The sequence below is a fragment of the Pteropus vampyrus genome, unplaced genomic scaffold (genome assembly GCF_000151845.1).
Source record: "Pteropus vampyrus isolate Shadow unplaced genomic scaffold, Pvam_2.0 Scaffold177, whole genome shotgun sequence".
Classification (NCBI taxonomy): Eukaryota; Metazoa; Chordata; class Mammalia; order Chiroptera; family Pteropodidae; genus Pteropus; species Pteropus vampyrus.
In genome coordinates this window covers 2,461,416-2,488,189 of record NW_011888958.1, presented here as the reverse complement: position 1 = coordinate 2,488,189, position 26,774 = coordinate 2,461,416, and the positions used below count along the sequence as shown (strand labels likewise).

General features: G+C 33.5%; 1 protein-coding gene across 3 annotated transcripts in view; it reads left to right on the top strand.

Annotated features, from left to right (window-relative positions):
- The first annotated feature begins 5,970 nt into the window (after positions 1-5,970).
- Positions 5,971-26,774, top strand: part of RBM25 (RNA binding motif protein 25) — a 44,405-nt gene continuing 23,601 nt past the window's right edge. The window contains exons 1-7 of one of the 3 annotated variants that reach the window (XM_011370911.2): positions 5,971-6,170; positions 13,137-13,253; positions 13,363-13,483; positions 17,360-17,409; positions 18,912-19,079; positions 22,533-22,590; positions 24,679-24,839. In XM_011370911.2, the coding sequence (XP_011369213.1) occupies positions 13,212-13,253; positions 13,363-13,483; positions 17,360-17,409; positions 18,912-19,079; positions 22,533-22,590; positions 24,679-24,839 (600 nt within the window). In that variant the 5' untranslated portion in view covers positions 5,971-6,170; positions 13,137-13,211. Of the gene's footprint in view, positions 6,171-11,655; positions 12,277-13,136; positions 13,254-13,362; positions 13,484-17,359; positions 17,410-18,911; positions 19,080-22,532; positions 22,591-24,678; positions 24,840-26,774 lie in introns of those variants that run through there. The other 2 variants (XM_011370912.2, XM_011370913.2) reach the window with 2 other exon arrangements.

Here is a 26,774-nt window from a genome sequence, read left to right as displayed (position 1 = left end):
ATGAATAAACCTTAAAAACATGCTAAGTGAAAGAAGCCAGACACAAAAGGCTACATATACTATGATTTCATTTATAGAAAGTGCCCAGAATAGGCAAATCTATAGGGACAGAAAACCAATTAGTGGTTGCCAGGGGCTGTAGAAAGTGGATAATAGGGAGTGACTGTTTGATGTGTATAGAGCTTCTATTAAGGGTGATGAAAATGTTCTGGAATTAGTGGCGATTGTTGTACAATATTGTGAATATACTAAAAGCCACTAAATTGTACACTGAAAAATGTTTTAAACAGTGAATTTCATGTAAATTTACTTCAAAAAAAAAAAAGAACACCCCTGTAGGTAGCTGGCCAATAAGAAAGAGAACTCAAGTAATCTAAGCTCAAGATGTAGATCTGGGAATAGATGGTTGTTAAAGCCCTAAGAGTAGATGAGTCTACTGTGGAGTCACTTAGAGTAAGAGGAGAGGAAGGTTTGCAACAGGACCCTGAGGAAGACCAACATTTTAAAGCATGAGCATAAGAGAAAGCTCCCAAGGACACTGAGAAGGAGGAAGCGGAGTGGTAGGAGGAAGAGTGTGAGACACAGAAGACAGGATTTGTCAAAGTGTGATGGTCAGGAGTGTTAAATGCTAAGGAGTGAAATAAGATAAAGGCTGAAAAATGTACACTGGACTTAGCAAAAAGGTAAATGTAGTTTCACTGGATTGGAAGAGACTAGGTTCAGATAACAGCTATCGGAAGAAATACCTTCACTAGCGGATGTCAAGGAAATGGAAGTTACAGTAAATTAAATGTCATTGTCTCCCATTAGAGAGACTAAAGGGCTATGCCAAGTACACATTTGTGGAAATGTGTACTTGGCATAGCCCTTTTGAAGAACTATTTTGTAATATCTATTCAAATTTAGAAATTAGCATACTCTTCTGCTTTGCCTTTCCACTCCTAGATATCCTCCTGCGTATGAATTGGAAACAAATGTCCATAAAAAAAGGACTGATTAAATAAACTGTTTAGTGGATGATAGTTGCCTTCTCAGTATCCATTTCCCTCTTCCTCTTTTCTAACAATTCTGATTTTGTTCAAATATCCACCTTTCCTCAGCACAGACTTTGGGTTTTGGAGAAACTGACCTTACCCTTAGCTCAAGGGATAGGCCTGTCTAAGGGTAATTGCATCTATCTCGCCAATGATTTTCTAAGGCAAGAGTAAGAACCTCAGCTTAGGGTGTGATTCAATTCAAGTTCCTGGGGCTTCTAGAATGTTCTCCCTTGACCTTCTGGGAGTGAAATCTACTTAATCTCTCTTCTGAATTAAAAAGCATGTAGGCTCAGTGTAGCCATCCTGTGACCATGAGGGGAACCAGCCTTAGAATGAGGTCTACATTTGTAGTTGATAGAACAGAGAGATAGGAAAAAAGCAAGACAGGAAGAACTTTGTTTCTGATAAAATTAATGAGCCTCTGGATCACCCAACAATGAAGGGCAGCCTAGCTAGTCTTTCTGCTGGATGAGCCAAAATGTTTCCTTACTATTTAAGCCAGTTTCACTTGGGTTGTCTGTTACTTGCTTCTGAAAACTTTCCAATCTGTACACAATGACACAACTGTTATGGAATACAATGTAGCAGTTTTTAAAATGATTTTTACATACGTGGATTTATGTTCACATAAATGATTATACATGGATTTAACATACAAAAAACACAGCCTTACTAAGTGAAAGTTGAATAACTCTGATTCCATTTATGTAAAAATTTAAAGAGCAAAATAAAATCATATGCTTCTATAAGTATATATGGATATGGTTGCATAATTTATTTTTAATTTATTTAAAACTTATATAATATTTGCTACATTGAAAATATGTATAATACATATGTAAATTATGAATCATAATAATAAAATGAAAACCAGTAAACTCACCACTGAATTGATGAGCTATAGCATTGCCAAAAACATTGAGGTTACCTATATGTTTTTTACCAGTTTCATTACCTTTGCTCCCTCCAAAAGAGAGATAACTCTAAGAGGAAACCACTACCCTGAATTTTCAATTAATTATTTCTTTGGTTTTTAAATATATATAGTTTTATCATATATGCGTGTTTCTTTAAACGATAGATTATTATTAATGCCAATTTTTTAATCATTATAATGGTATCATAAAATACATAGATTTCTGACTTGCTTTTTTTTTCCGACTCACTTTTTTCACTCAACATCTCATGTGTAACTGTAGTTTATTAATTCCATCTTTATATAAATAGGTGACGTTTTGAAAACATGTTTATCTATTGTCAGACATTTTTCCTTTATGAATAATGGTGCCATGGACATTCTCAAACATGTTTCTTGGTCCATATATGTGAAAATTTCTCTATATAATATAATAGTAAGAGTGGAACTGCTGGATCATGCTTTATTTTTCTAGGCTATGCCAAAGTAGTTGTACCAATACAGACTTCTGCCAGCATTGCCTAAGTGTTCCTATTATTCTATACTCTTGTACCATCAGACTTCTTAATTTTCACCAGTAAAATGGTTTTAATATGACATCTCACTATGGTATTAGCATTTCTATGATTACAATGGAGGGGAGCATATTCAATATTTGTTTGCCCTTTGCAGTCCTGGTTAAAACATAGCTCAGAATAATGCTTCCTCCTGGAAGACTTCTCTGACTTCCTCAGATCCACAGGCTAAACTAAGTGCTGCTACCAATATTTTGCATATTTCTGTCATTATATTTCAACAACCCTCCATTTTTTAAACTACTCGAATATCTCTTCTTTACAACCAAAAGCATAGTCTAACTCATCACTTTATATGGAAAATTGCCCTTTTTTACACCCACTTCCTCTTCCACCCAGTATGATTACTTGGTTTTTGATAACTTTAGAACGTCTAAATGCCTATCTTCTATAATTACACAAGTACTTTAATAATGCCAAGTGGCAGCAGTTTAAATTCACATGAAGTTTGAATCTTGATAACAAAATAGCCTAAATTGGAGCTCAAGGCAGAGATGTAGAGGAAAACTAATTGATATCTGGCTATTTAAAATTATTCTGCTATATTTTAAAGATGTGCTGTGATTTTTTAAGTCAAATATTAATTTTGTGACAATTATGTGTTTAGCATGGCCATTTAAAGGTAAATAAACCATGATCTCTTCCTTGAAGTAACTCAATGTCCAATAGGGAGACTATGAGAAACCTGATTATCACATAGTGGTATGTATCCTGAAATGATGAAGCAGGAACTGAAGCTACATAGCTGGGCCTCTGAGAGACTGGATCTTCACTGGGATACCCGCCCCCCGCCCCATTAGCTAAAGTAGTTCTGATGACAGCTCACGTGCCTTGATGAGATTTAAATAATTTCCTCTTTCCAATCTAGGCCACAAAGGTACCTGTTCTAGTGACCTGTTGTTGACATGATTCACCAACTCTATCATCTACCACTGCAGTTTTATTTTGCTATCAATTCATTGGCTCTACTATTCAGTTTATCATCACATCCAGTTTAAATTCTTGGGAGGATCTCCCTGGTCCAGCTAAACATTGTTTTTCTCACAAGTTCCATGATCTGCTGCTGACTAGTTGGGTGAGATATGGCCATAGGAATAGGGTTATAATACATATACTATGGCTACCAATATCCAAATTCATTATTTACAGCTGCTTTCCTCAGCAAGGGCTTGTGAGGCTTAGGAGGAGGTTGATTGGCATTGAAGCTAATCAATAGACAGGCTTGGCCTGTCTATTACAAGTATATACAAGTGTCTCATTTATGGTTCTTTCTTTTGAAAAGACAGAAACCTAGTTCAAACTGATTTAGGAAAAGGCATTTATTGGTTTAGATACCAAGAAGCCTAGAAGGATATCTGGCTTCAAGAATGACTGAAACCATGTTCTCAAATGATATTGTAAAAAATTTCCCACCTCCCACCGTCTCTTACCTCTGCTTCATTTTGTGATGGTTTTATCCTTACCATCCCCCTGCCCCCACCAGTTCCAAGCTTAACATCTCCCTTGTTTAAATGGAAAAGATGGCCACCCCCTTCCTCCATCTTCTTTTTTTTTTTTTCTTAGCATTATTCCTGATGAAGCAGCATAGAGTAATAGTTGAGAGCATGGACTGAGGAACCAGACTCCATCACTCACTATTTGTATAACTTTGGGTAATTTATTTAACCTCTCCAAGCCTTAGTTTCTTTATCTGTGTAACAATAGTTCCTACTTTGGAGGGCTGCTGTGAAGATAAAGTTGCTGATATTTGCAAGATGCTTTAAATAGTGCCTGGTACAATGTAAGGGCTAAATCGCCAGGATTTGATTGGGTTATAAGTCTATCACCATGTCCTAAGGGGTCTGGCTAGGGTTAGGATTTGCTATTCAAACTATAAATATCTGGAGTAGTGAAAAGATGACTTCTTTTAAGAAATTTGGAGTGCCATTATCAAAGACAGGGAATGAATATGTTAGGTCAACATAAATATTTACCAGAAGAAAGTTAGGAAACTGCTGCTTGAGACAATTTCTCTCTCCTCAAGATTTTATTTTACTATACAAGTGAATTCATGTACAATGTTTCTAACAGTACAAAGGAATACAGAGTAACTTGAGAGGATTTCTGTGTTTACGCCTGTGGTGGTTAAAAAAAAAAAAAAACACAAATTGCTCTTTTCATTTGCAAGAGGTAGTTATCATTTGTCTAGCACTTTACCAAAGTACTTTCACATACATTAGGTAATTTAGTCCATGCAATAACTCTGGGGAGTAGGTATTATTAGTCTTCTTCATTGGTAAAGAAAGTTAGGGAACAGAAATGTAAATTTTAGATAGGAGGAATAGGAATGATATACCCTTTCTCGTTGGTCTCCCACTGCATTTTATGTTTTACCGGTACTCAGTATGTAATCATTTCTTTCATTCAACAAATATTTATTGAACACTTGCTATGTACCAGGCATTGTTTTAGGCGCTGGGGCTACAGCAGTGTGCAAAACAAACTCTGCACTCCTTAAGTTGACATTTTAGTGGAGTAACAGCAGACAGACCGTAAGTAAGAAAAATAGGTAGTACGGTAGATGGTGATTCGTGCTGTAGAGTAAAATTAAATAGGAAATACAGACAGGGATTGTATAGGTATGTTCCAGTTTTATATACAATGATCAGAATTCGTCAATTGTTTTTGCGCTGTTTGCAGCTCCGCCAGGACAGTAATAAAATCTGACTCCCAGCACTTAGCACCAGTCACTTAGGGAGGCAATACTTAAATTGATCGAATTATAAGCCTTCTGAAAAGCAAGCAGTTGAGAAACAAAGGCCTGTAAATAGATATTAACCATAAATTGGATAAACATTCGTGATTAGATTATCATTAATCTGATTAATGAGGTTCCTTTTAGCTTTTTACATTACTGAATGAAAGCTGTGTTAAATGTTTTTACAGGTCGGTTTAGGTTATTTCAAACATCTAACTACCTCTTTGGCCCTACAGTGCGCAAAAGCTTTTGTGCATGTGTACTTAAAAAACAAAAACCCCACCACCGCCAGGTCTGTTGGGATCAAGAGTAGTTGTTTTCTAGGAAAAGATCAGCTCTTGGGGTTCCTATTAAGGTGCTGGGTGGGGACCCAGATATCAGTCCATCGAACCTCCATGAACCACAGAGCAAGGTTTTACTCCCCGAAACCCAAACTACAAAAAATAAGAAATCCTCTAAAATCCTCAGCGGTGTTCAGTCGTTCAGTCGGAACCTTGACCTCAAGATGGCGTCGCATAGTCACAAGATTCAATCAGGTCCAATCAAAAATGGCAGGGTGGGTCGTAATTTACAGCTCGAGCCTTTCTAGTCCCCATTCGGGGACTCCTTCTCTATGGTTATTCGCCGGGGCGTGGTGATTCAGAGCCAAGAGTGAAGACTATCTATATGCGTTCTTCTCTATGATTCTCCTCTCTACTCCCCCAGCCGCAGTGCATGCCGGGCAAGAGGAAGACCTCCAGAAGCGCCCCGCGCAGCGCGGCTGTGTTTGCGTTGCGGCCTGTGCGAGTAGTCGCTTCGGAACCAGTCTCCCGGCGAGCGGCGCGCAGAAACCTCGAACCGGTGGAGCCCACTCGTAACCTGGAGCCCATAAGGCCGCGAAGACAGTACCTTTTCCTTAGCGGCGGGTGAGTTCACGCCTCTGAACGCGTGTGAAAACTGGGAAACCGGGTACCTCGGCTACGGGAGGAAGGAAAGCCGGGGAGGCTCCGAAAGGGCCGGGGTGGGATGGGGGTGAAGAGGGGGGCTGGGTGGGGGAGGGGACAGGCACGAGGCTTGGGTTTCTTCACTTCTTTAAGGCCTCGAAAACCAGTGGGCCCAGGAGGAGCCCGTGGAGGCCGGACCTATTGCTAGAGGTTTTTCTCTTTGCATTGTCGCCCACTTTCCCTTTTCCTTTCACGGTCCACCACAGTGAATCGCCTCGGTTCTTTCTGGGCTCCACGTTTGCCACCAAACGATAGGTGTGCCCCTGGGGAGTTCTTCTCTAAGGCCCTTTTCTAACCAGAGCCTGCAGAACCCTATGGTGGATTTTCCGGGCCTAGGACACACTTGGCCTAGGTTCTGTCTAGAAGCCAGCCAGCACCCACTCTGTAGGGAGCTGCTAGCCACCAACGGATTTCTTTCCCTTCCTCTTTGGTCATCTAGAGCCCGTTGCTGAGTTGAACTCCTCCCTCCCTCCGAATTTAGCTAATGCCTAATTTTTTTTTTTTTTTAGCACCCTCCTGGTTTGCTTGTCTAAGATAATGATGAATATTGTGGTCTTGCACCTTCCTCCATTGGAGATTACAGTAAACTATATCCCCATTCATTCTAGGCGATGACCAGCTCCACATTAAAATATGTTACTTCTTTCTCACCCATATTTGATCATAAATATTACTTTCTAAATACATTTTTCAAAATAGATCTAGGAATATGAAGATAACTTTGAAGTTATGTAATTATGGATTTATATTGCCATAGAAAAGCCATTTTGATACTGGGCAGAGTGGAGCAGACCAAAAGGAGGGAAGAGATTGGACTTCTCTTGCACCAGACTGCTATAGTGTGAAGTACTGTGAATTAGGTCGTTGGTAGTAGTGTATCAGTAATTTTTATATTGTCTTGGGGGCTTTAATTTTTAAAAGATTGTTTCCAAAAACATTGAGAAGCCTAGAAAGGCATTCAGTTGGTCATCAGGTTCTCACGATTCAGGTAGATACTATACATTATAATGAATCTAATTTAAAGCCTTTGTTGTATTCTTCATCTTTAAAGTAAGGATTATAATAGTGTCTACCTCATAGGTTATTGGAATTGAGAATTGAGAAAAATGTCTGTGAAATCCTTAGTGCAATACCCAAATAACATAGTGTTTAGTACTCATTAACCAATATTTGTTATTTTAAGAATTTTCAGTGAAGTACACAAGAGCCTAACTCTGACTCTAACATTTCTTCCAGTGTAGTCTGAATAGACTTTTAAAGTCAAAGTTAATCCTTAATAAGAAGTTTCTCATTGGTCTATTATTACTAGAAAGGGGCATTGTTATTCAGTGAAAAACCAGCCTTTGGATTGGTAATTTAAGCATAGTCCAGTACCTTGGAGTCCCCACCCACTTATTGTGTTCTCTTGGACAAGGCAGCTTCTTCATTTGTGAAAGAATAATACATATACACGAGTAATTTGGGAGATTAAATGAGATAATGTACGTCAAAAGCTTTTGTAAATGAAAGTAAATAAAAGTGTTAGTTGCTATTTTTATTAAATAATTCATCATCTTGGGGTTACCAAGTTTCCTATTTTGGTCCCCAGAGTGGGTTTTTGTTGTAGTACTTTTTTTTTTTTTTTTTTTTTGATAGATATCAAAGCACGTTTAGGAAGAAAATGTTTTTATTGTTCCACTGTTGCATGTAGGCATTATATATTAAGGATAGTTTTGACTAATTTTATTTTGTGGTTTGCTATCTTTATTCCACTTTGTTAAGGCTCTATATTTTTAAAATAAGTCCATTTTAACATTGGGTAACTACTTCTGACCTAATGTAAGTTTGAGATTTTCAAGCTTTTTGGTCTGCAGACAAATTAGCTATATACTTTTCTCAATTAAAAAATACGTGTGTAAAAATACATGTGCAGGGGGAAATTATATTAACTATATTATAACTTTGGGAGCAAAAGTAATCATTGAATCTTCTAAGATCTTAACAAAAATATACTGTGTATTTTTTAAAATTTCTTAATAGTCTTGTGATACTACTGCTGCCATTCATAAGAATTTTGATTCCTCAAAGTTTTTGAATAGCTTTTTTCCTATATTTTTGAAAATGAAAAACATTTCCACTAACCAGAATTATTGATAGTTTTTTAACTTTTTATTTTGACATAATTTCAAATTTCAAAAAAATTAGAATACTACAAAGAATTCTCAAATATCTTTCACCCAGATTCCCCACATCTTAACATTTTACCAATTTGCTTTATCCTCTTCTCTTTTTCTCCATAGTTTTTCTTCTGAAATGTTTTGCTAGCCAGTTGCAGATGTGGTTTTCTTTAACCTCTAAATGTGTGTTTTCTAAAAACAAGGACATTCTTTTAACAACAGTACAATGATCAAAACCAAGAAATTAATATTGATATGGTATTAGATAATCTACTGAATTGGTATTGCTTTTTTTTAAGCATTATTAAAGTGTAATTGACATAAAATTCAGTCACTGAAAATGTACAATTCAGTGATTTTTTTTTTTTTAGTAAATGTATGGAGTTGTGCAACTGTTATTCCAAAAGGATCCCTGTTTCCTGTTTGCACCCCCAACTCGAATCACTACTAATCTTTCTCTATAGATAATGTTGCTTTTTTAATAATTGGAAATGGTAAAAGAGCAAAGTGGAAATCTCAGAAAAAGATCAGCTCCCTTTTTGGAAACTCAGAACACTTAAGCATTTTCATACATCTGAAAAGCTTTCCTGTGAAAGGCACTTTTTGTTAATCAAGCATTTCCCATTTGGACATGGAACACTTTTTCCTAGGAATAGTTTCTAAAGACTCGGTTCTTGGAAATTCAGTTTGAGAAATGATGTTTTGAAGGGCTTTGCTTAGGCCGGGGCATCTATGTCAGTCCCTTTTACCCCGGGGTTCCTTAACCTTTTTGGCACCATGGACTGGTACTCTCCTATGAGAATCTCATGCCTGATCTGAGATAGAGGTGGTGATGCTAACGCTTGGGAGTGGCTGCAGATACATGTGAAACTTTGCTTGCTAGCGCATTGCTCACCTCCTGCTGTGCAGCCCAGTTCTTAATAGGCCCAGGGGTTGGGGACCCCTGTTCTAGGCTGTAAGGAGAGCAGGAAACAGTGCATGCTACACTAATAGTCATTTATATTCAGTGTAGAGTAAATGGACTGGTTTATAACTATATAGTAATATAAAATTCGCTCTTTCATAGCTAATAAAAATCTTAAGAAGGAATCTGACATGTAATCAGAACTATATAGATTTATTGAGTGAATGAATAAGTTGTATATGAGTGTTTGCTGAGGAGAATCCATTGGTTGATTTACCTCTTAAAATTTCAGAAATTTGGCACACAGTGTCCTGTTAGGGTTAGCCTGTAAATCCATTCTTGGTACAGTATTTTGTTTCTATCGCAATAAATCTGCAATGGAAGAATGCTTATACGAATTAGAAGTGTTTGGGGGGGGGACTAAATTTATTGAGATACAATTTATATGCAATAAAATGCTCCTATTTTAATTTCAGTGGACTTTGACAAATGCATAAACTTGTATGACCATTGCCACACTAGAGATAGCATGAGAGCTTCCATCATAGGTTCTTGTTTTTGTTACTTTGGGACATAAAGTGTCATACTTAGAAGGTAAAAATGCTTTGAACCTTCTAAAAGTAAAGCACTACTAAATTATTTCAATGATAATAAAAAAAATAAACACTGCACCTCTTTCTTAAACCCCACACACACTCCCTCAGCAATTGGTTACCTTCATAGTATATCCAGACTCTAACAAAACTTGTTAACACTTTACTACTACCTGTTTCAGGCCACCTTTTCTTGTGTGGATTATTGCTGTAGTCTTTTGCTTCTACCTTTGTTCTCCAGTCTTAACAGTGGCCAGTAACACTATTAAAATGTAAGTCAAATAAAAAGCCTTCAGATGTTTCCCATCTTATTTAGAGTAAAAACCAAAAATTTTACAGTGGCCTGTAAAGCCCTATACTCTCTGAACTCCCTCCCCAAGTGATACTCAGCATTTATCTCTGACTTTTCTCTCATACTCTGCTCTAGCTGTTGGCCTTGTTCTTCTTCCCCAAACAAACATTCCATACCCATCTCAAGTTCTTTATGTTTGCTGTTTCCTTTGCTTGGGAGGCCATTGCCCCCAGGTATGAATAGGGCTTCCTACCTCATCCTTTTTCAAGTCTTTGTTCAAATATTTCTTTCTTAGTGAGGTCTGACCACGGTATTTAAATAAATGCACTCCCTAGCTCTCTTCCCAATCTCATTCTGCAAAGTACCAACTTGGAATATCTATATAATTTTTTATAAGAGAATTTTACAATTTATCAACTATAAGTACAATCTAATAAGCTTTGTTATGGTTTTAAAGTTTATTCTTAATCATTTTCACATATGTCAAAATACATAAAACTGTTGAAATAAGTGGTTGATACTCTCATTTTAGGATGTTTAGAGTGAACACTAATCTTTATCGGAGATCACCAGAAATATTTGTTTTCTGGATTTCCATAGAATCATTACCTTATTAAAATAACCTTCCCCTTTGAAGTTCAGCCTATGAATAAGCAAGTTTTGAACGATTGAAAGTAAAAGGGAAATATTTCATAGAAAAATTAGATGTGAATGGAATGAGCATATTGGCATAAACTAAAATTAAACATAATCTGGTTAACTCTTTACAGAATGACATATATTTAAAAACTATGAAATAGTGATTGTTTAAACATCAAGAATATAGAGGGTTTAAAAAATACTTATATCTAATACTTGGGAGAAAGTGATTCTAAAGATGAATTCGTGGCCTAATCTTTGTAACCATTATGAGGATAGGCACTGGGTCATCCATTACTAGCGTGGGAGCTTCTTAATAAATTTGGTTAATGAGGTCCTCAGAATTCATTTGTTTACTGATTCATTCATTTATTCAACAGGTATTAATACCAACTGCCCTCCTAAGAAAGTGCTGAGATAGAGTATTATAATACAAGAGCTTCTGTAAGTAGGACAGTAGCCCTCTCTGTTTTAAAAGGAGATAGACTTCTGCCCCCTTCCTTAAAGAGTATTTGTTTTTATTTTTGACCATAAAGTATTGCAAAAGAATTATTTAAAAATATTACACATTTACAATCTTAAATTGGTTGCATTTTGTGTTTCTAATGTATGCTAATACCTACTTATTTTTTTAAAGCATTTCCAGTACCCTATTTGCTAAGTATATGAATGAACTCATCCTAGGAATTTACTTTACCTGTAAAACTTTCTAAATATTTTAAATATTATTGTGTTTTCTGAAATCAAAGTTTAGATTTTATAGAATATTTTACTGCCCTAAGTCAGAAGAACAGCTGTGAGCATGAAGAACATGCTTTTCTAAGACTATTTTAAAGTAATATCTAATAAACAGGTAAAAAGAAATTAACCTCATATGTGATTAGGGGAATGCAAACTGAAAGTTTTTTTTTACCTCTCAGATTGTTATAATTAAACACTGATTTATTCTAGCAATGGTGGAGATATGAGCAAAGGTCATACTCATATACTGATGGTTGGAATATAAATTTGTACACTAGTTTTGGAGGATGGTTTAGAGGTAAAGTGTGGATATACACAGTACTAATCTGTATTATACAATTACTTGCACAGGTGCATAGAGTTGCATGTCCGGTTTGTCCAAAAGCATTTGTAAGAGGTAAAATGTGGAGCCAACCATTAATGTTGGTTGAATAATTATTGTATGTCTGTATTATAATATTTAACTGCCTTATAAAGAATGGAATAGAACTTTAAGAACTGACAAAGATGTTAATGATAAGGAGGGAGAAATGCACATAACAATATAGTATGATTATATTGTTTGCAGAAAAACACAAATGATTATATATTAGTTTGTGTATAGAGAGATATTTAGAAGAATGCAACGATATATACCAAACTGTTGGGATTAGGGGGCGAGGAAGTGGAAGACATGCACTTTTTATCTTCTCTCTTCTGAAGGGTGAGTAAAACAATATATAAAACAAAAAAGAAAATAGTAGAGACATCTTTTAAAAGCTTTTAACAACTCTAAACTCCTTCAGTTATAGAGTATAGGTGGGGGGATTTTTTTCCTAGTGTCCAGCAAAAATATCCTGTTGATCAAATCACTGCTTATGTGATCAGGCTACTTATTTTGGCTGCTTTTTAAATGGTGCGTAGAATCCACCAGGGACATCCTACCTTTGTTTTTTCTACTTTTCCAATAGATGTGGACCACAGAATATGTTGAGGAAAATATACAATTGGGGGGGGGGAGGAAAAGTCTTAGATACCTAACATTTGTTTAACAAAGTGAAAAATAATTTTAAGTAGTAATATCACAAACCAGGGGAAACAGTTCAGTTTGTTCTTGTGTTTTTAAATCTGTCAAATGCTAGCATCTGATTCTTGAATTTCATTCATTTATCGAATTTCATTCAAGAATGGTTAAGGGGTTTGCTTTTAATTTTAAGAAAAATTATGACTTTTTTCATTGTCTCAAATTTATGTTCTCTTTATATTTGAATGGTTACTATATGTAACCTAATGTGAGAAGATTTCCCCCCTCAGGTTTATAGTTCACTGAGACAGTCATTGGTATTTGAGGAAATGGCCAACATTGAATCAAAAAATACTGTGTAACTTCGTTAGTTTTCCGAAAGGTGCTGATATGTATTAAAAAATGAATACATCAGAACACTTTAAAAATAAGCGTTAGATACCTTCCTGGATTCTGAGTTTGGTTTAAAACGATCGTTGATGTTTGGTATTTAATTTTTGGATATTAACTGAACCTCAAAATTTTTTTCTTCCTTTATATGTATTCCCATATGATTGTAGGAGTCTATCCTGAACTTAGATCGTGTACATTTTGGGAACTTATTTTAGAAAAGATCTAAGTTTTAAAAATTCTCAATGGACAGACAGAGAAAAGAGGGTCTTTGCCAACTCCTTTGGGTAAGAAAACTTTAGAATTTTGCAGATACTCTAAAAATGAAGGCAAACAAACCAGGCATATCAAATTGTAAAGTTTTCAAATAAAATGATTTGTTGTTTCTTTTTTTAGACTGCTGCAGTAAGAATGTCTTTCCCCCCTCATTTGAATCGCCCTCCCATGGGAATCCCAGCACTCCCACCAGGGATCCCACCCCCACAGTTTCCTGGCTTTCCTCCACCTGTACCTCCAGGTAAGTTTGTTAATATTGTTGTTTAATCTCATACTTTAGTCTTTACAGTATTAATTTTAGGAAGATGATATATGTGACTGTGTTAGTAGCAAAGGTGCCTGCTAGCATCTATCTGGAAATCTGATGTTTCATTTTCCTATGGCAGTAGTTTTTATTTCTGGCTGAATATCAAAATCATTTGGGAAGTTTTTTAAATTTTTTATTTTTAAAAACTAATGTATTATAAGGTTAAAAAAATCAAAGCTATATAGTGAAAGTTTCTTATCACAGTCCCATGTAACTGTTGTTACCATCTCCTTACTGAAAGAGGGAAGAAAAGCCAGGATTTTTAATTTATCTTTCTTATTTATCTTTCCAGATATTTTCTGATGCATATTATAAGCCTCTATAAGTCTATAGTTTTTATCCATTAGTTTTCAATATTTTTTAATTTAACATATATACTAACATATATTGTTCCATGTCTTACTTTTTTTTAATATTTGACAGTATATAAGGTTTTCCAAATCACTGTATAAAGCTTCTTTTCTCCAAAGTTCTGTGAGATAAAAAATAAAATTTCAGGCCCCACCTCACCCCACTGAATCAGATCCTCAGAAATTGGGGCTCAAGAATCTTTAGTTTTTCAAGTTCACAGGTGATTCCTAGGCACCCATTTAACCATAGTTAAGAGAACCTACATTTGAGAACCATTATCTTGATCTGTAATTAATGTTGCTTGGCTTGAGAGAAAGTTTTCCTTTGGTTTATGGATGATAGTTCAGGTATTTTTATATTTTAATTGAGTTGATAACATTTCATATAAAATCATTTTCCCTTCCAAAAGATAGTATCTAAGAGCTCTTTTTAATTTACGTGTTAGAAATATTTCAACATAGAATTCATGTAATTCAAGTTGGAATCATTAAATGATCTTGTAAATCATCCAGAAATATTTAAGGAAAGTTACATCAGGGACCAGTTTATAACTATTGGATTATTTATTTGAAATTACAATGTTTTATTAAAGAGCTCGACTGTTACAAAATCAAAAATACTTCGCATTCGGCTCACATGATAGGTTGTTAATTCATATGTACATTACAGAGGCTCAGCTTTGGTGACCTCCTAGACCAAGTAAATAGCAGTATTGGAGTAGATGTGATAAGCAACAAGATAAACATGGCAGTTTTTCTGGAATGTCATTTAAAACTTCAAGAATTTTGGTGAATCATAGATTTAAAAAATCAGAACAATTACTTAAACACATATATCATATAGTAGAATACGATACTTGGGCAAGTTTTTAATACACTTACGTCTACAGCAGGATGTTTTTATTTGTTGTAGATAATCATGGATGTGTATTTGTTAACTGCCTGCTGTGGTGTGGTATGAAAGTTTAAATGCTATCAGTTTATTATCCCATGTAACAGTTATTTACATGCTCTCTAATGGACTATAAAGGAATTTCCACTGAAAAGGGGGTTAAGAAAATAATGTTAACAGAAAACTGAATAAAGTTAGTTGTCAACCATCAAACAGATTAACCTAAGGACAGTGTCCTGAGCACTTTCATTTGGGCATCAGTTTTTTTGGGGGGTGTCCAAATATCTTGATTTTCATAAATTTATAGTCTCATGATTATGAGATCTGTTTTTTGATAGCCCTTACTAGTAACCATGATACTTTTTAAAAAGCACTTATGTTACAGGGGAGAATAGTTTATTCTCTACAGGTGACAATAAAAATCAGTGCCTTAATTTTAGTAGATTGGTTTTATAGACAGGATTTTAAATCCTTTGAATTTTAAAAGAATACTGTAAATGTAACATTTTCTGATGATCACTATAGCAGATTTTAAATAGAAGTAAAAGATAAATGGGACATATTTCTCTTAAGGCTACTCTCTGCATAGTTTTTAAGATGAATCAACAAACCTCAAAACCAGATTTTCAGTATTTCTCTTTGCCTGTTTGGTCGGTGCTGTACTTTTGGCATTTGTTTAGAGTGGTAATGCTGTTAAACAATTCTGATTACATTTCTAACAGCACACAGTATTGTTTCTGTTTAGGGAAGTATACATGGGTGATAAATCAGATTTTACTTGCAGCTCATTCACTACCTGAATTCTGTGTGCAGCATCAATACTTTAAAAGGTAAAAAATGAAACACTATGCTAAACCAGTATAATAATTCAAGAGTACAATACCCATCTAGTAAATGCAATTAATTGAACTCTAAGTGAGATGATGTATGTGGCAATCACAGATACTAAGTTAGAAAAGAAATTTTAAAAATAAGCATAATTTTTCCTTAAAAAATAATGCATGCATGTAGAAAAACAGAGTTTTTTCCCCTCACAGTTACTGAGAGTCCCTTTCCCCAAAGATAGTTTTTCTTGTCAGTTTCTAGTAAACTCTCCAGAGCTATGGTGTGCATATCCCAGTGTGTTGGCTCATTTGTGCTTTCCCCATGTCTGCTTTTGAAAAACTCAGCTAGTAATAACACTGTTCACTTTGTGCACTTGCTTTTTTTCACTTTAGCATGCGTAGATCTTTATAACGAATAGCAATATATTTTTAAGTGTGAATTCTACATTGCATGTTGAGGTAAGAAACAACCTTTTAGTAACTATTAAAAAGGGGAAAAAAGTTTTCAGTGTCTTTTTCTGAATGTTTAATAGAAAGTTTGTTTACCTATGGATGAGGAGCATTTGTTTTTGCAAAGTTAAAAATTTAGCTATGAACTGATTAATTATAGTAGTTTTGAGCATGCATTGTATTTTAAGTGCTCCACATAAATGATCTCAGATAATATCACAGGCATTCTGAATTGAGAAAACTGAGTTGATGTTAAAGAGCTTGCCCAAGGTTACATAACTGAAAGTGATAGAACTAAGAATTAAACCTAAGTTTGATTCTGAGGCCTATTTTTTTTTATTTTGTACAATCTTTTGTAGGTTTATCGATAGCAATCTCGATTTTTTGTTTTTTACAAAACAAGTTATTTTAAATAAATTATTTTGGAAAATAATAGCGTTAAATGTTTAAGAATTAATTTCCAGTCTTGGATAGTTATCTTAAACTGATGCTAAATTTAAACTGAAGAGCAATTTCAGAACTAATCGAGATGTATTTAGATGCATTTTTAAATTTATATTGGAAAAGTAGACAGATCTTTCACTGACTCTGCCCTCAATGCAAAAATTTTTTTCATCCTCAAACAGTAAGAATTCTGCATTAGTTATGTGTACAAGTACTCTCAGTACATCAGGTATTGATTAGTAAATAGTGTAGTTGAAAACAAAAATGCAGATGTCAGTAGGAGCCCAGTGACAGCTCCTAAATCCTCAGAGCAGCAGATACTTGTCTTAGAGGAGTTTTTTTGACAATGACTGAGATTACTGATCTTATTTTTTGCATGATTTTTATTTTTATTAAAGACCTGGAATAACAAGATTCTTCCTAGGTTTCTGGATTAATTTCTCATTTGATACTTAAAAAACTTTCAAAGGATTTGTTTTTACTTTTAAAGGATTCATTAATACTATTGTTCACACATAAGTGAATCTGTATTTTTGAAAGTAGCTGGTTTTGAGAATTGTATTGAATCAGATGAACGTGAATCAATATCTATACAGAATTTTATACTGCTTAATGCAAAAGCATATTGTGGTAGCCTTTTTGCTTTGAGAATAGTTTGTTGTATGTAAGCTTACATAGATCGACCGGATATCACATTGCTCTTGAAAATAAGGCATTCATTAATGTTTCATTAGTCTTACATTTCCATTTAAATTAACTGTGAGTGAGGGTTCTTGAATGTATGACGTATAGTTGATATAGATACAGTCATATATAATTGTATGCTTACAACTCATGCTTTTTTTCTTAGGAACCCCAATGATTCCTGTACCAATGAGCATTATGGCTCCTGCTCCAACTGTAAGTATAATTTTAAGGAGGAATTAGGAGATATAGTAGTAGTACTGCTTTTAAAGCTAAAAAAATTTATAACTTAGATAAATTATTTTAAGTGTTTAATAGAATAATAGGAAGCAAGCATCCATTTATATCATAATGATTTATTGATTAAGTAACATTTTCATTCAGCCATACATATGTGCAGTCCCTAAAATATGTTCCCTAAATAGTTTTATGGTGTTTCTCTTAATCTCTGGACTCTTCATTATTGTTATTTTAGATTTAATTAATTTATTTAATTTATTTAATTTATTTTGTTATTTTAGATTTAATTTATTTTTTCCCCTAGCAGAAATTTAAATTTTGAAATGTAATTTATATTGAATATATTTCTACTCTTTCTTCCTATCTACCTAATTTTTAGCGTCTTCCAAGCTATTTTTTTTTTTTTTCTGTTCCTTAGTATAACTTCAAGCTTTGTCAAATTATACTGAAGCCTTTTCTCTGCTGAAGTATTTCATTATTCAGTCTTGGATTTTGAATCTTAATTCTCCGCATTTATTAAAGTTTGTATTTCTTTGAGTTTATTGGTAGAATGTCAGATTTCATTTAGAATTCAACTGTGAGGGAGGGTACATCTCAATACTTACAACTTTTTTCCTACCTGTGGGTTTTGAAAAGGGAGGGGAGTGATTTTATTCACATTAAAAGGAAGATGCGTGGGCAAACAGGAATCTGCTGTGAAGCACACCACTAAGAAGATATGGTTCTGTAGACCAAAGTGGGAGTCAGCTTTTTTTGCATTAGACACCCATTGTTTGGCTATTTTGGAAAAGTTCCACGTGGCAGGTACTCTTATCCTCTTGCATTTTAGCCTAGGAAAAGGTAGCATTTAGAGTTTGGAGCAGCTCCCTCAGTTCACTGCTACTTAATCAGTGCCTACTGTGGGTATTTTGCTAAATTCAATTCCAGATAAAATGATGAGTAAGACTGTTCCTTCCTCTGAGAAGTTGAAAGTTACAAAAGGAAAATAAGATAGAAATATGAGTAACTGATAAACTGATAAAAGGTAAAATTTAAATGGGGGGAATATTTGAAAATTGTGCAAGAGGATTAGGGATAATGGAAATTCGCCTTTATACTAGTACAGAGTAGAGTTGTGAAGAAACTTCTGGATATATTTGATAGTTTTAAACAATTTATTGATGTCCTAAACATTTAAAAATTGTATTAAACGTAAAAAAGTTTCTAAGTTATTTTTATTTGCTTTTCCAAGTTTTTAAAAGATAGATAATCTAGTAGTGGAAGTTTGTCACTAATGAAAAATCCTGTGTGCCTTAGGAGCTTTTGATTAAGTATATAGACCTTTTATTAATGATGTGCTATATTTTTACTACCTTTAACATTAATGTTTTTAGCCTAATGTTACCGTATTCACTCCCTCATAATATCTATTATATCTTATTAAACGTAATAGGAAATTTAACTGCCAGATCCAATTTTATTGCCTTTCTTCATTCTAGGTCTTAGTACCCACTGTGTCCATGGTTGGAAAGCATTTGGGAGCAAGAAAAGATCATCCAGGCCTAAAGACTAAAGAAAATGATGAAAATTGTGGTCCCACTACTACGGTTTTTGTTGGCAACATTTCTGAGAAAGCCTCAGACATGCTTATAAGACAGCTCCTTGCTGTAAGTAAAACTTTTTTATTTAAAGTTTTTAAATTATAAATTTAAAACTTAGGAAAAGCAGAAAGAGGATTCTGATTATTTTCTCCATTTTATTTTGAAAAATTTCAAATAGTACAATGAGCACCCTTGAACACATTTTGCTACATTTACTTTATACACACATGCTGCATACTTTTTTCCTGAATAATTTGAGAGGAAATCGTGGCATGACATTTCACCTTTAAATACTTCTTGTGTCTCCTAAAGACCAAAGACATTCACCTACGTGATCACTAAATCATTGTTATACTTAAGAAATTTAAAGATGATATAATATTGTTAACTAATATGCCTATAATTCTTATTTAATTTTTCCAATACTTTACAAAATAGCTATTTTTGTTTTGGATCTATGATCCAATCAAGGATTATATGTTGCATTTAATTGTCACACCTCTAGAAAGTTTCTTTAATGGAACAGTTCTCAGCCTTTTTGTTGGTGTGCTTGTTTTGTTTTTGTCTTTCATTGATATTTTTGAAGAGTCCCAGAATGTCTCTCCAATTTGAATTTGAGTGATTGTTTGCTTATAGTTATATTCAGAGTAAGCATTTTTTGCAAGAATACTTCGTGGGTGATGTAATGTTCTCAGTGCTGCATAGCAAAAGGCACATGATGTCTCCGTCCTTGTGGTGGTGGTTAGTTACTCCTTGGTTTAGGTGGTGGGATCTCTCCATTGTGAGATCTTTCTGCCTTTGTCATTAATAATTAATAATTAATCTTTTTCCCCAGCAACCTTTAAACAATGATCGACTGATTCCTTTTTAAAGTTTTTATTCTGAGCATAAGTTCTTTCATTCTTTTGACTTGAAGTCATTGATTTTTTTTTTTTTGGTCTTAGTTTTGTAAATTTTATCTTGGTGATATATACACATTATTAAGTGAAGGAATACTGATTTTATAATGAAAAATGACAGTGCCTGTTCGCACTCCCTTCATAATATCCACCATATCTCAGAGAAGTCATTTTTAAACTTTCCTTCTTGATTTTATAAGTAATGTACATTATTACCATTTCTGTTTTGTAAATTATGTGATCCTTACATTAAAAAATATTTGGAAAGTAAACATTCACAAAACCTAGCTTTGTCAGATCTTAATATTTTCTGATAATTAGCTTTAGATTTTTCCTCAAAGAAATAAAACATTACAATTGAAGACCCCAGTTCCCAATTCTTCCACAGAGGTAATCTACTGTCCTCAATGTGCACTTATCATTTCTGTGCATATTTTTTTCTTTAATTACATACTTATATTCATTAAAATTTATAATTTACAAGTTTTAATTCTGTATTCCTTCATAACTTCCTTTTTTCACCTAACATATATGTAGCTTTATTTACTTTTGATTGTTATATACCATTGCGTTGTAGAAATACACCATAAATTGTCAGTTTTCAACTGATGATCATGTGAATTATTTCCATTTTTTGATACTACGTTTTGCTTTAATATTACTGCTGGTAATACCATGTCTTCATAGGTGAACCTGAAAAAATCATGTATTCTCTTAGAAGTGGAATTTCTAAGTTAGGGTATGCTTATCTTCAGTTTTATAAGACAATACCAATTTTTTCCCAAAGTGGACATTGGGAGGCCGTTTTTAAACGTCTTTGTTGAGATATAATTTATACCATAAAATTCATCCTTTCATAATGTACAATTGAGTGGTTTTTAGTATATTCAGAAAGTGGTAAAAACACCACCACTAATTCTAGAGCATTTTCATCACCCCAAATAGAAACCCTGTAAACATTAACGGTCACCTCCCATTTTCTCTTCACCGTAGCTTCTGGCAACTATTTTTTCTGTTTCTTTGGATTTTCCTGTTCTGGGCATTTTATGTAACAGAATCATAAAGTATGTGGCCTTTTTTGTTTTGTCTTTCACTTAACATAATGTTTTCAAGGTACATCTATATTATAGTTTGTATGGGTATTTCATTTCTTTAAATGGCCAAATATTCCATTTTGTTTATTCATTCATCAGTTGATAAGACAATTGGGTTGCTTGCATTTTTTGGTTATTATGAATAATGGTGCTGTGAATATTTGTGTACACGTTTTTGTGTGGACATGTGTATTTTTTTCAACCTGAAACATCCATTTTAAAAGCTGGTTCTTGATTTATACATGCAGCAAAGTGATTTGTTTTAAGCTTTCTTTAGATTCCTGAATTTATCTCTTTTCTTCCTTTCATTTCTTTCACTTTTAAGGCTTCCTTTAAACATCTGGTGATCCTCGAGTGTCTGTTCATATTTAAAAGTTAGGAATTAAAAGACTTTCGTGTGCATAAGCTGAGTTTGTAAAATGTGGGGCATCGTTATAGGGAAAACTAGCCACCAGCCAGAGGTTTTAAATATTAGTAATCTTTTTTTTTTTTGAGGTTGATTTCTCGAGAAAACTTCTCAGTTTCATGTATGGGTTGGGAGTGAAGGACTTGAGTTCAAGCATTTCTTATACCTTTACTTTGTCCCCTTGTTACCTACTCAACCCCATTTCCAGTGTACCCTTTTTTTGAACCTCTAGTCCAGATCCACTTAGCTTTGTAGAATCAATTAGCCAAATTCTTTTTCATAAGTATCTGCCTTTATAGACACTTGCAGTTACAGCTTTCTTTGCTCTATTGAATGAGTTATCATCCATTTGTTTTTTCACAATTTTGTAGAATTCTGTTGTTTCCTCATGCTATATTAGACCTTGAGTTTTTATCTTTCATAGTCTTTGATTATTATTTTAGTAGTTTCTCTAAAAGTAGATCTGAAAATTTCATTCTGGTCTTTGACAGGCAATCTTTAGTTATTATTTTCCACAGATAACTTTTTTAACCTTCTAGTTTTTTAATAATTAGAGATAATGTTTTAAAACTGGAAAGTAAGCAAGTTGTAATAAAATCCCAGCTTTCAGACAACCTGCTCCATTAACATTTTGGAATGTTTCTAATCATTTTATGAAAATTCTTTTTCTTTACATAATTAAAATCTTACTATATATTTGCAGTTTTCATGCCTCATGTTGTTTTTGCATTCCGTATCAAGCATTTTCCCATGTCATTAAAAATCCTTTATAATGTATACATGTATTTTAAAACATCTTTATAGACTTCTTATTTACATGAATTTACTATAGTTTTAGCTATTGGGCATTTGGGGTTTTCATATATTTTTAATATATACATAATGCTGTAAAATGCAATTTTCTGCAAATAAGAATCAGTATGAATTTATATTTTAAAAAATTGTTACATGTTTCTGTCATATAATGGCTTTGTGGGAATTGAGAGAATTTTCAGATATTTATTTGTGGTATGATTTTTTTGTTTGTTTGTATTTTTTTCCTAGTGGGAACATAACTGCTCTTATTTGTATTATAAGTTATTTTGTTAAGTAGTAACAATTTTTTTTTTTCATTTTTAAGAAATGTGGCTTGGTTTTAAGCTGGAAGAGAGTACAAGGTGCATCTGGAAAACTTCAAGGTAGGATACTCTTCTTTATTTATTGAAATCATTTTAGCCTGCATAAATCACATTCTTTAAACACTTTTTATTACGTAAAAAAAAATATATATATATATATATATATAAAATTAGAATAGCATTGTCAACTCCCATGTACTCATCACCTGGCTTTAACATTTATCAACTCATGGCCAATTGTGCTTAACCTGTACCCTACCCATTTCCTCCTTTTATTATTTTTAAGCACTAGATTATTTTGTCTATAAATATTTTAGTATGCGTCTCTAAAAGATAAAGGCTTTAAAAAAAATCCATACTATTATAAGACCTAAAATAATTAACTATTTTTCTTAATGTTATTAAGTCATTACTGAGATGTCCAACATTAGGTCAGTATTCAGTCAACATTCAGATGTCCAGTTGCCTCAAATGTCAACGTTTATAGTTTGTTTGATTTAGGATCCATATAAGATGCACACATTGCAAATAGTTGACATATTTTTTAAATGTCAATATTTTAAATTTTTCTTTTCTCTGGCAATTATATGTTGAAACTGGGTCATTTGCCTTGTATTTCTTTAGTCTGGATTTGCTAGTTGCAGCTCCAGTAATATAATGTGCCGTGTACCTCTACCCTCTGTATTTTATGTAAATTGGTTGTTGTATCTTGAGACTTTATCAGATTGGAGTTTATTATTTTTGTTGATGCTTTTATTTGTTAAAAAAATCTCTAAAGGTAGCTTTCTTTCATAAAGACACATGTTGGGCTATCTTTTTTTTATGGTAGCAGCTGTTGATTGTCAACGCCTAGGTTGATTCATTCATTTGAAGGTTGCAAAAGAGTCTGTTTTGCTGAGTTCTATCATTCTGTCATTGGAGAATAAATATTCTTTACTTATTAGAGTACTTCTATAAGGATAAACTTTCCCCTCCATCTACTATTTGGTTAATAAGAGTTATAATTTATATTTAAAAAAAACAAGATAAATGCTTTGGTTTTCATTTCATTTTTCAAAAGAATGAACTTGTGTCTTTAACATCCTCTAGCAATAACCTTTTTTTTTTAAGAATCATTTTGAACTTACAGATTGAGTGAAGCATGTTCAATTTGTTATATTTAATATGGATTAATTGCTATTATCGCTAGTGAAGCTTAAGCTGTCGTAAGTTAGTTGCCTCTGCCAAGTTGGATTTTCTGGTGTACGTTAATTCAAATTCAGGACTAAAAGGTTTTTATTTAACTTTTTCTGTCACATACCTATATTTACATTCTCCTACACTGGGAATCCTGAGTTTCAAGGACCCCTGAGATGATAGACTATTAAAAAATTACTGGCTTGCTTCACCACACATTTCATATACATTTTAAGACAAGTAGCACCAACACTATCATCAACAATATGATTATTGAAAAAAAAAAATTTTTTATTGATAGATCTTTTTGTCCTTAGGATATATCACAATAAAAATGTATGGTCAAATTTACTATTTTAAAATCACTCAGAATAGTTTCTCTTCGTGTGAAGCTGTCATTAACTGTATACATAGTTGTATTAATTTAATTTTACTTTCAATTTTTAGATTACACTTTAAATTTAATTTTGTTTAATATCTCTGATTTAAAGTCCTGGTAATAATAGTGAGACTATTTATAAAAATGAAACAGGTTTAGAAAAATTAGATGGGTAACTAGGATATAAGATAATTACTTTTATAATTTAATGTCTCAGAAAAGTGTTTTATTTACATTCATGCAGCTTGTTCTCACTTATTTCTAGCTGTTAGGAAGTCTGGATAGATGAATTCATGTAGTAAAACAGACTCAATCATGAAATTTGCTGATTTTACTAATTATTATATCAGCACTTATTTAGAAGTTTGCCTGACTTGAATTTTTTTCCTTTCCTCTGTTTTTGTCTTCTCTTTTTTGTCTTCTCTCTGTAAAAGTGAAATTCTTATCAAAAGTAATCGAAGGAAAGGGAAGAGTGACAACATGAATAATACTTTGTACAGTATTATAACGTTTGATCTCCTAATTTTTCATAAACATTTTTCTTTTTCATAATTGTATTGATATTTCACTTAATTCTTTACATCTATTGCTAGCCTTTGGATTCTGTGAGTATAAGGAGCCTGAATCTACCCTCCGTGCACTCAGGTTATTGCATGACCTACAGATTGGAGAGAAAAAGCTACTTGTTAAAGTTGATGCAAAGACAAAAGCACAACTGGATGAATGGAAAGCAAAGAAGAAAGCTTCTAATGGGGTATATTTTTCTTACTTCCTGTCTTTCTTTGGGTCTTTAATAATATTTTAACTGTTTCCTCTGCGTTTAGTTTCCTCTCATCTGACTTACAGTACTGCCTATATTTCTAAAACATAAGTATAATTATGTAAACACTGTGACTCATACATTCTTGATGGTTTTGAGTTTCTTAGAGTTTAAAGCCCATATTCTTAGCATGGCATTCAGGGCTTGCTCCAGTCTACCTTTCTAGCATCCCCCATCAGTTCTCCATTCAGTCATGTATCCATACAAACTTCCTTTGTGCTCTGCTGACATCTCATGTCCTTGTTGCCTATCCAAGCTCCCTGTTGAAATTCTATATATATAGTTAGTAAAATTAAAATGTTACTTGATTCATATAGCCTTTGTCAGTCCTACCCCTTGGTTCCTCTCCAGCAGAATTAAATCCTCTTTTCTATATCAAGCAGGTTTTTACTGCTGTTATGTCAGTCTGCTTTGTAGTATATATTGTTTATGTCTCTCTGTCTCTCACAGCCCTTTCTACTGTTTCATTCATTCTCATATCCTCCCACCAATCTCTGATTGCAAGATAGGAGAGTAAGTTCACAGACTGTGTCTCTTCATCTTGTACCTCCATAGAACCTAGGTTAATGTCTTGCCCATAGCAAGAATAGAATGAACATTTATTGAATAAGAGTTGTAATTTACATTGCTCTCCAGATAATCTTACTGTTCTTACTTAGCTATATAAGGAAATAATATAATTTCTCTGGGGTGCAAATTGTATCTATCAACAGTGTTGCCTGTCACATTACTAAAACCTTAAGAAAAACAACTGCAACAAGACTTCGCAGATTTTCTTTGCTATAATAACTGAATTCTTATTTTAAAAAAAGCATGTATTCGATATCTTCAGTGTTTTTGTATAATTTCCTGGGACTCATTGTTTTACTGTGTTTAATCATTAACTCGTGAGATGTTTTAATTTCAAGCATTTGCAGATGGTATACTCTGAACATGTTATGTAAATAAGGAAATGCATAATTGTGACTGATTTTATTTGTAATTATTAGCTAGAGGGACCAAAATTTAAATGTTTATATCTTTCTTTGAAAATGGAATTGTAGCCACCTCTAATAAAAACAATTGTTTCAGACAAAATGAAATTTAAAAAAATTAAAAGACATGACTGCTAGGTATTGTTGGCATGCTGCCCAGATGCTTGAAGTCACAAGACAAACATGACATATTTTCCTGGAATGTTAATTTTCCTCAACAATATTGGTAAAAAGAAAAAGTTAAGCAACAATTGGATTTAAAAAGTGTTTCAAATAAGTGTATTGTGGAGTAGATTGAAGAATTGTCATTTTATTATAGATAAAATATGAGATTGTTTTTTTTCTCCTTTATTTTGATTCTTTGGAGAAATTTAGAGGACTTAAGGTGGATATAAGATTGAGACATTGAGAAACTTGTATGTTATTTATTTAGGCATTTTCCTGACTTCCAGGCAGAAGAGAAAACACAATAAGTTCTGTAGTTCTTTTTGACTGAAAAGAAACACGAGCTTATCTAGAGAGTGAGATATTTTTCCTGACTTAGGATTTTAAGAGGAATTATGTGTCTTGTCTAATGGCTTGATTGAAAGTTTCATATAGATATTGTAGAATTTGTGGAAACAACTTTTGACCTTTAGTAAAAATTTTTCATTAGGGGTAGCAGTGCTGACCAGTCCATGTCCTGTTACTTTCTGGCTGTTCAACAGTAGAGGTAGAGCTACTTGTTAAATTCTGACAAGTATTGGAAGTACAGGTAATCTTTGGAAAGAGCCACTTACATTACATTTTAATTTATGACAGATGGCTGTAGGGAGGAACATTTTCACATCTTTGCCTGGAAATTAGTCTGGCTAAATCTGCACTTTCTCAAAAAAAAAAGGGGACGGAGGAGCTC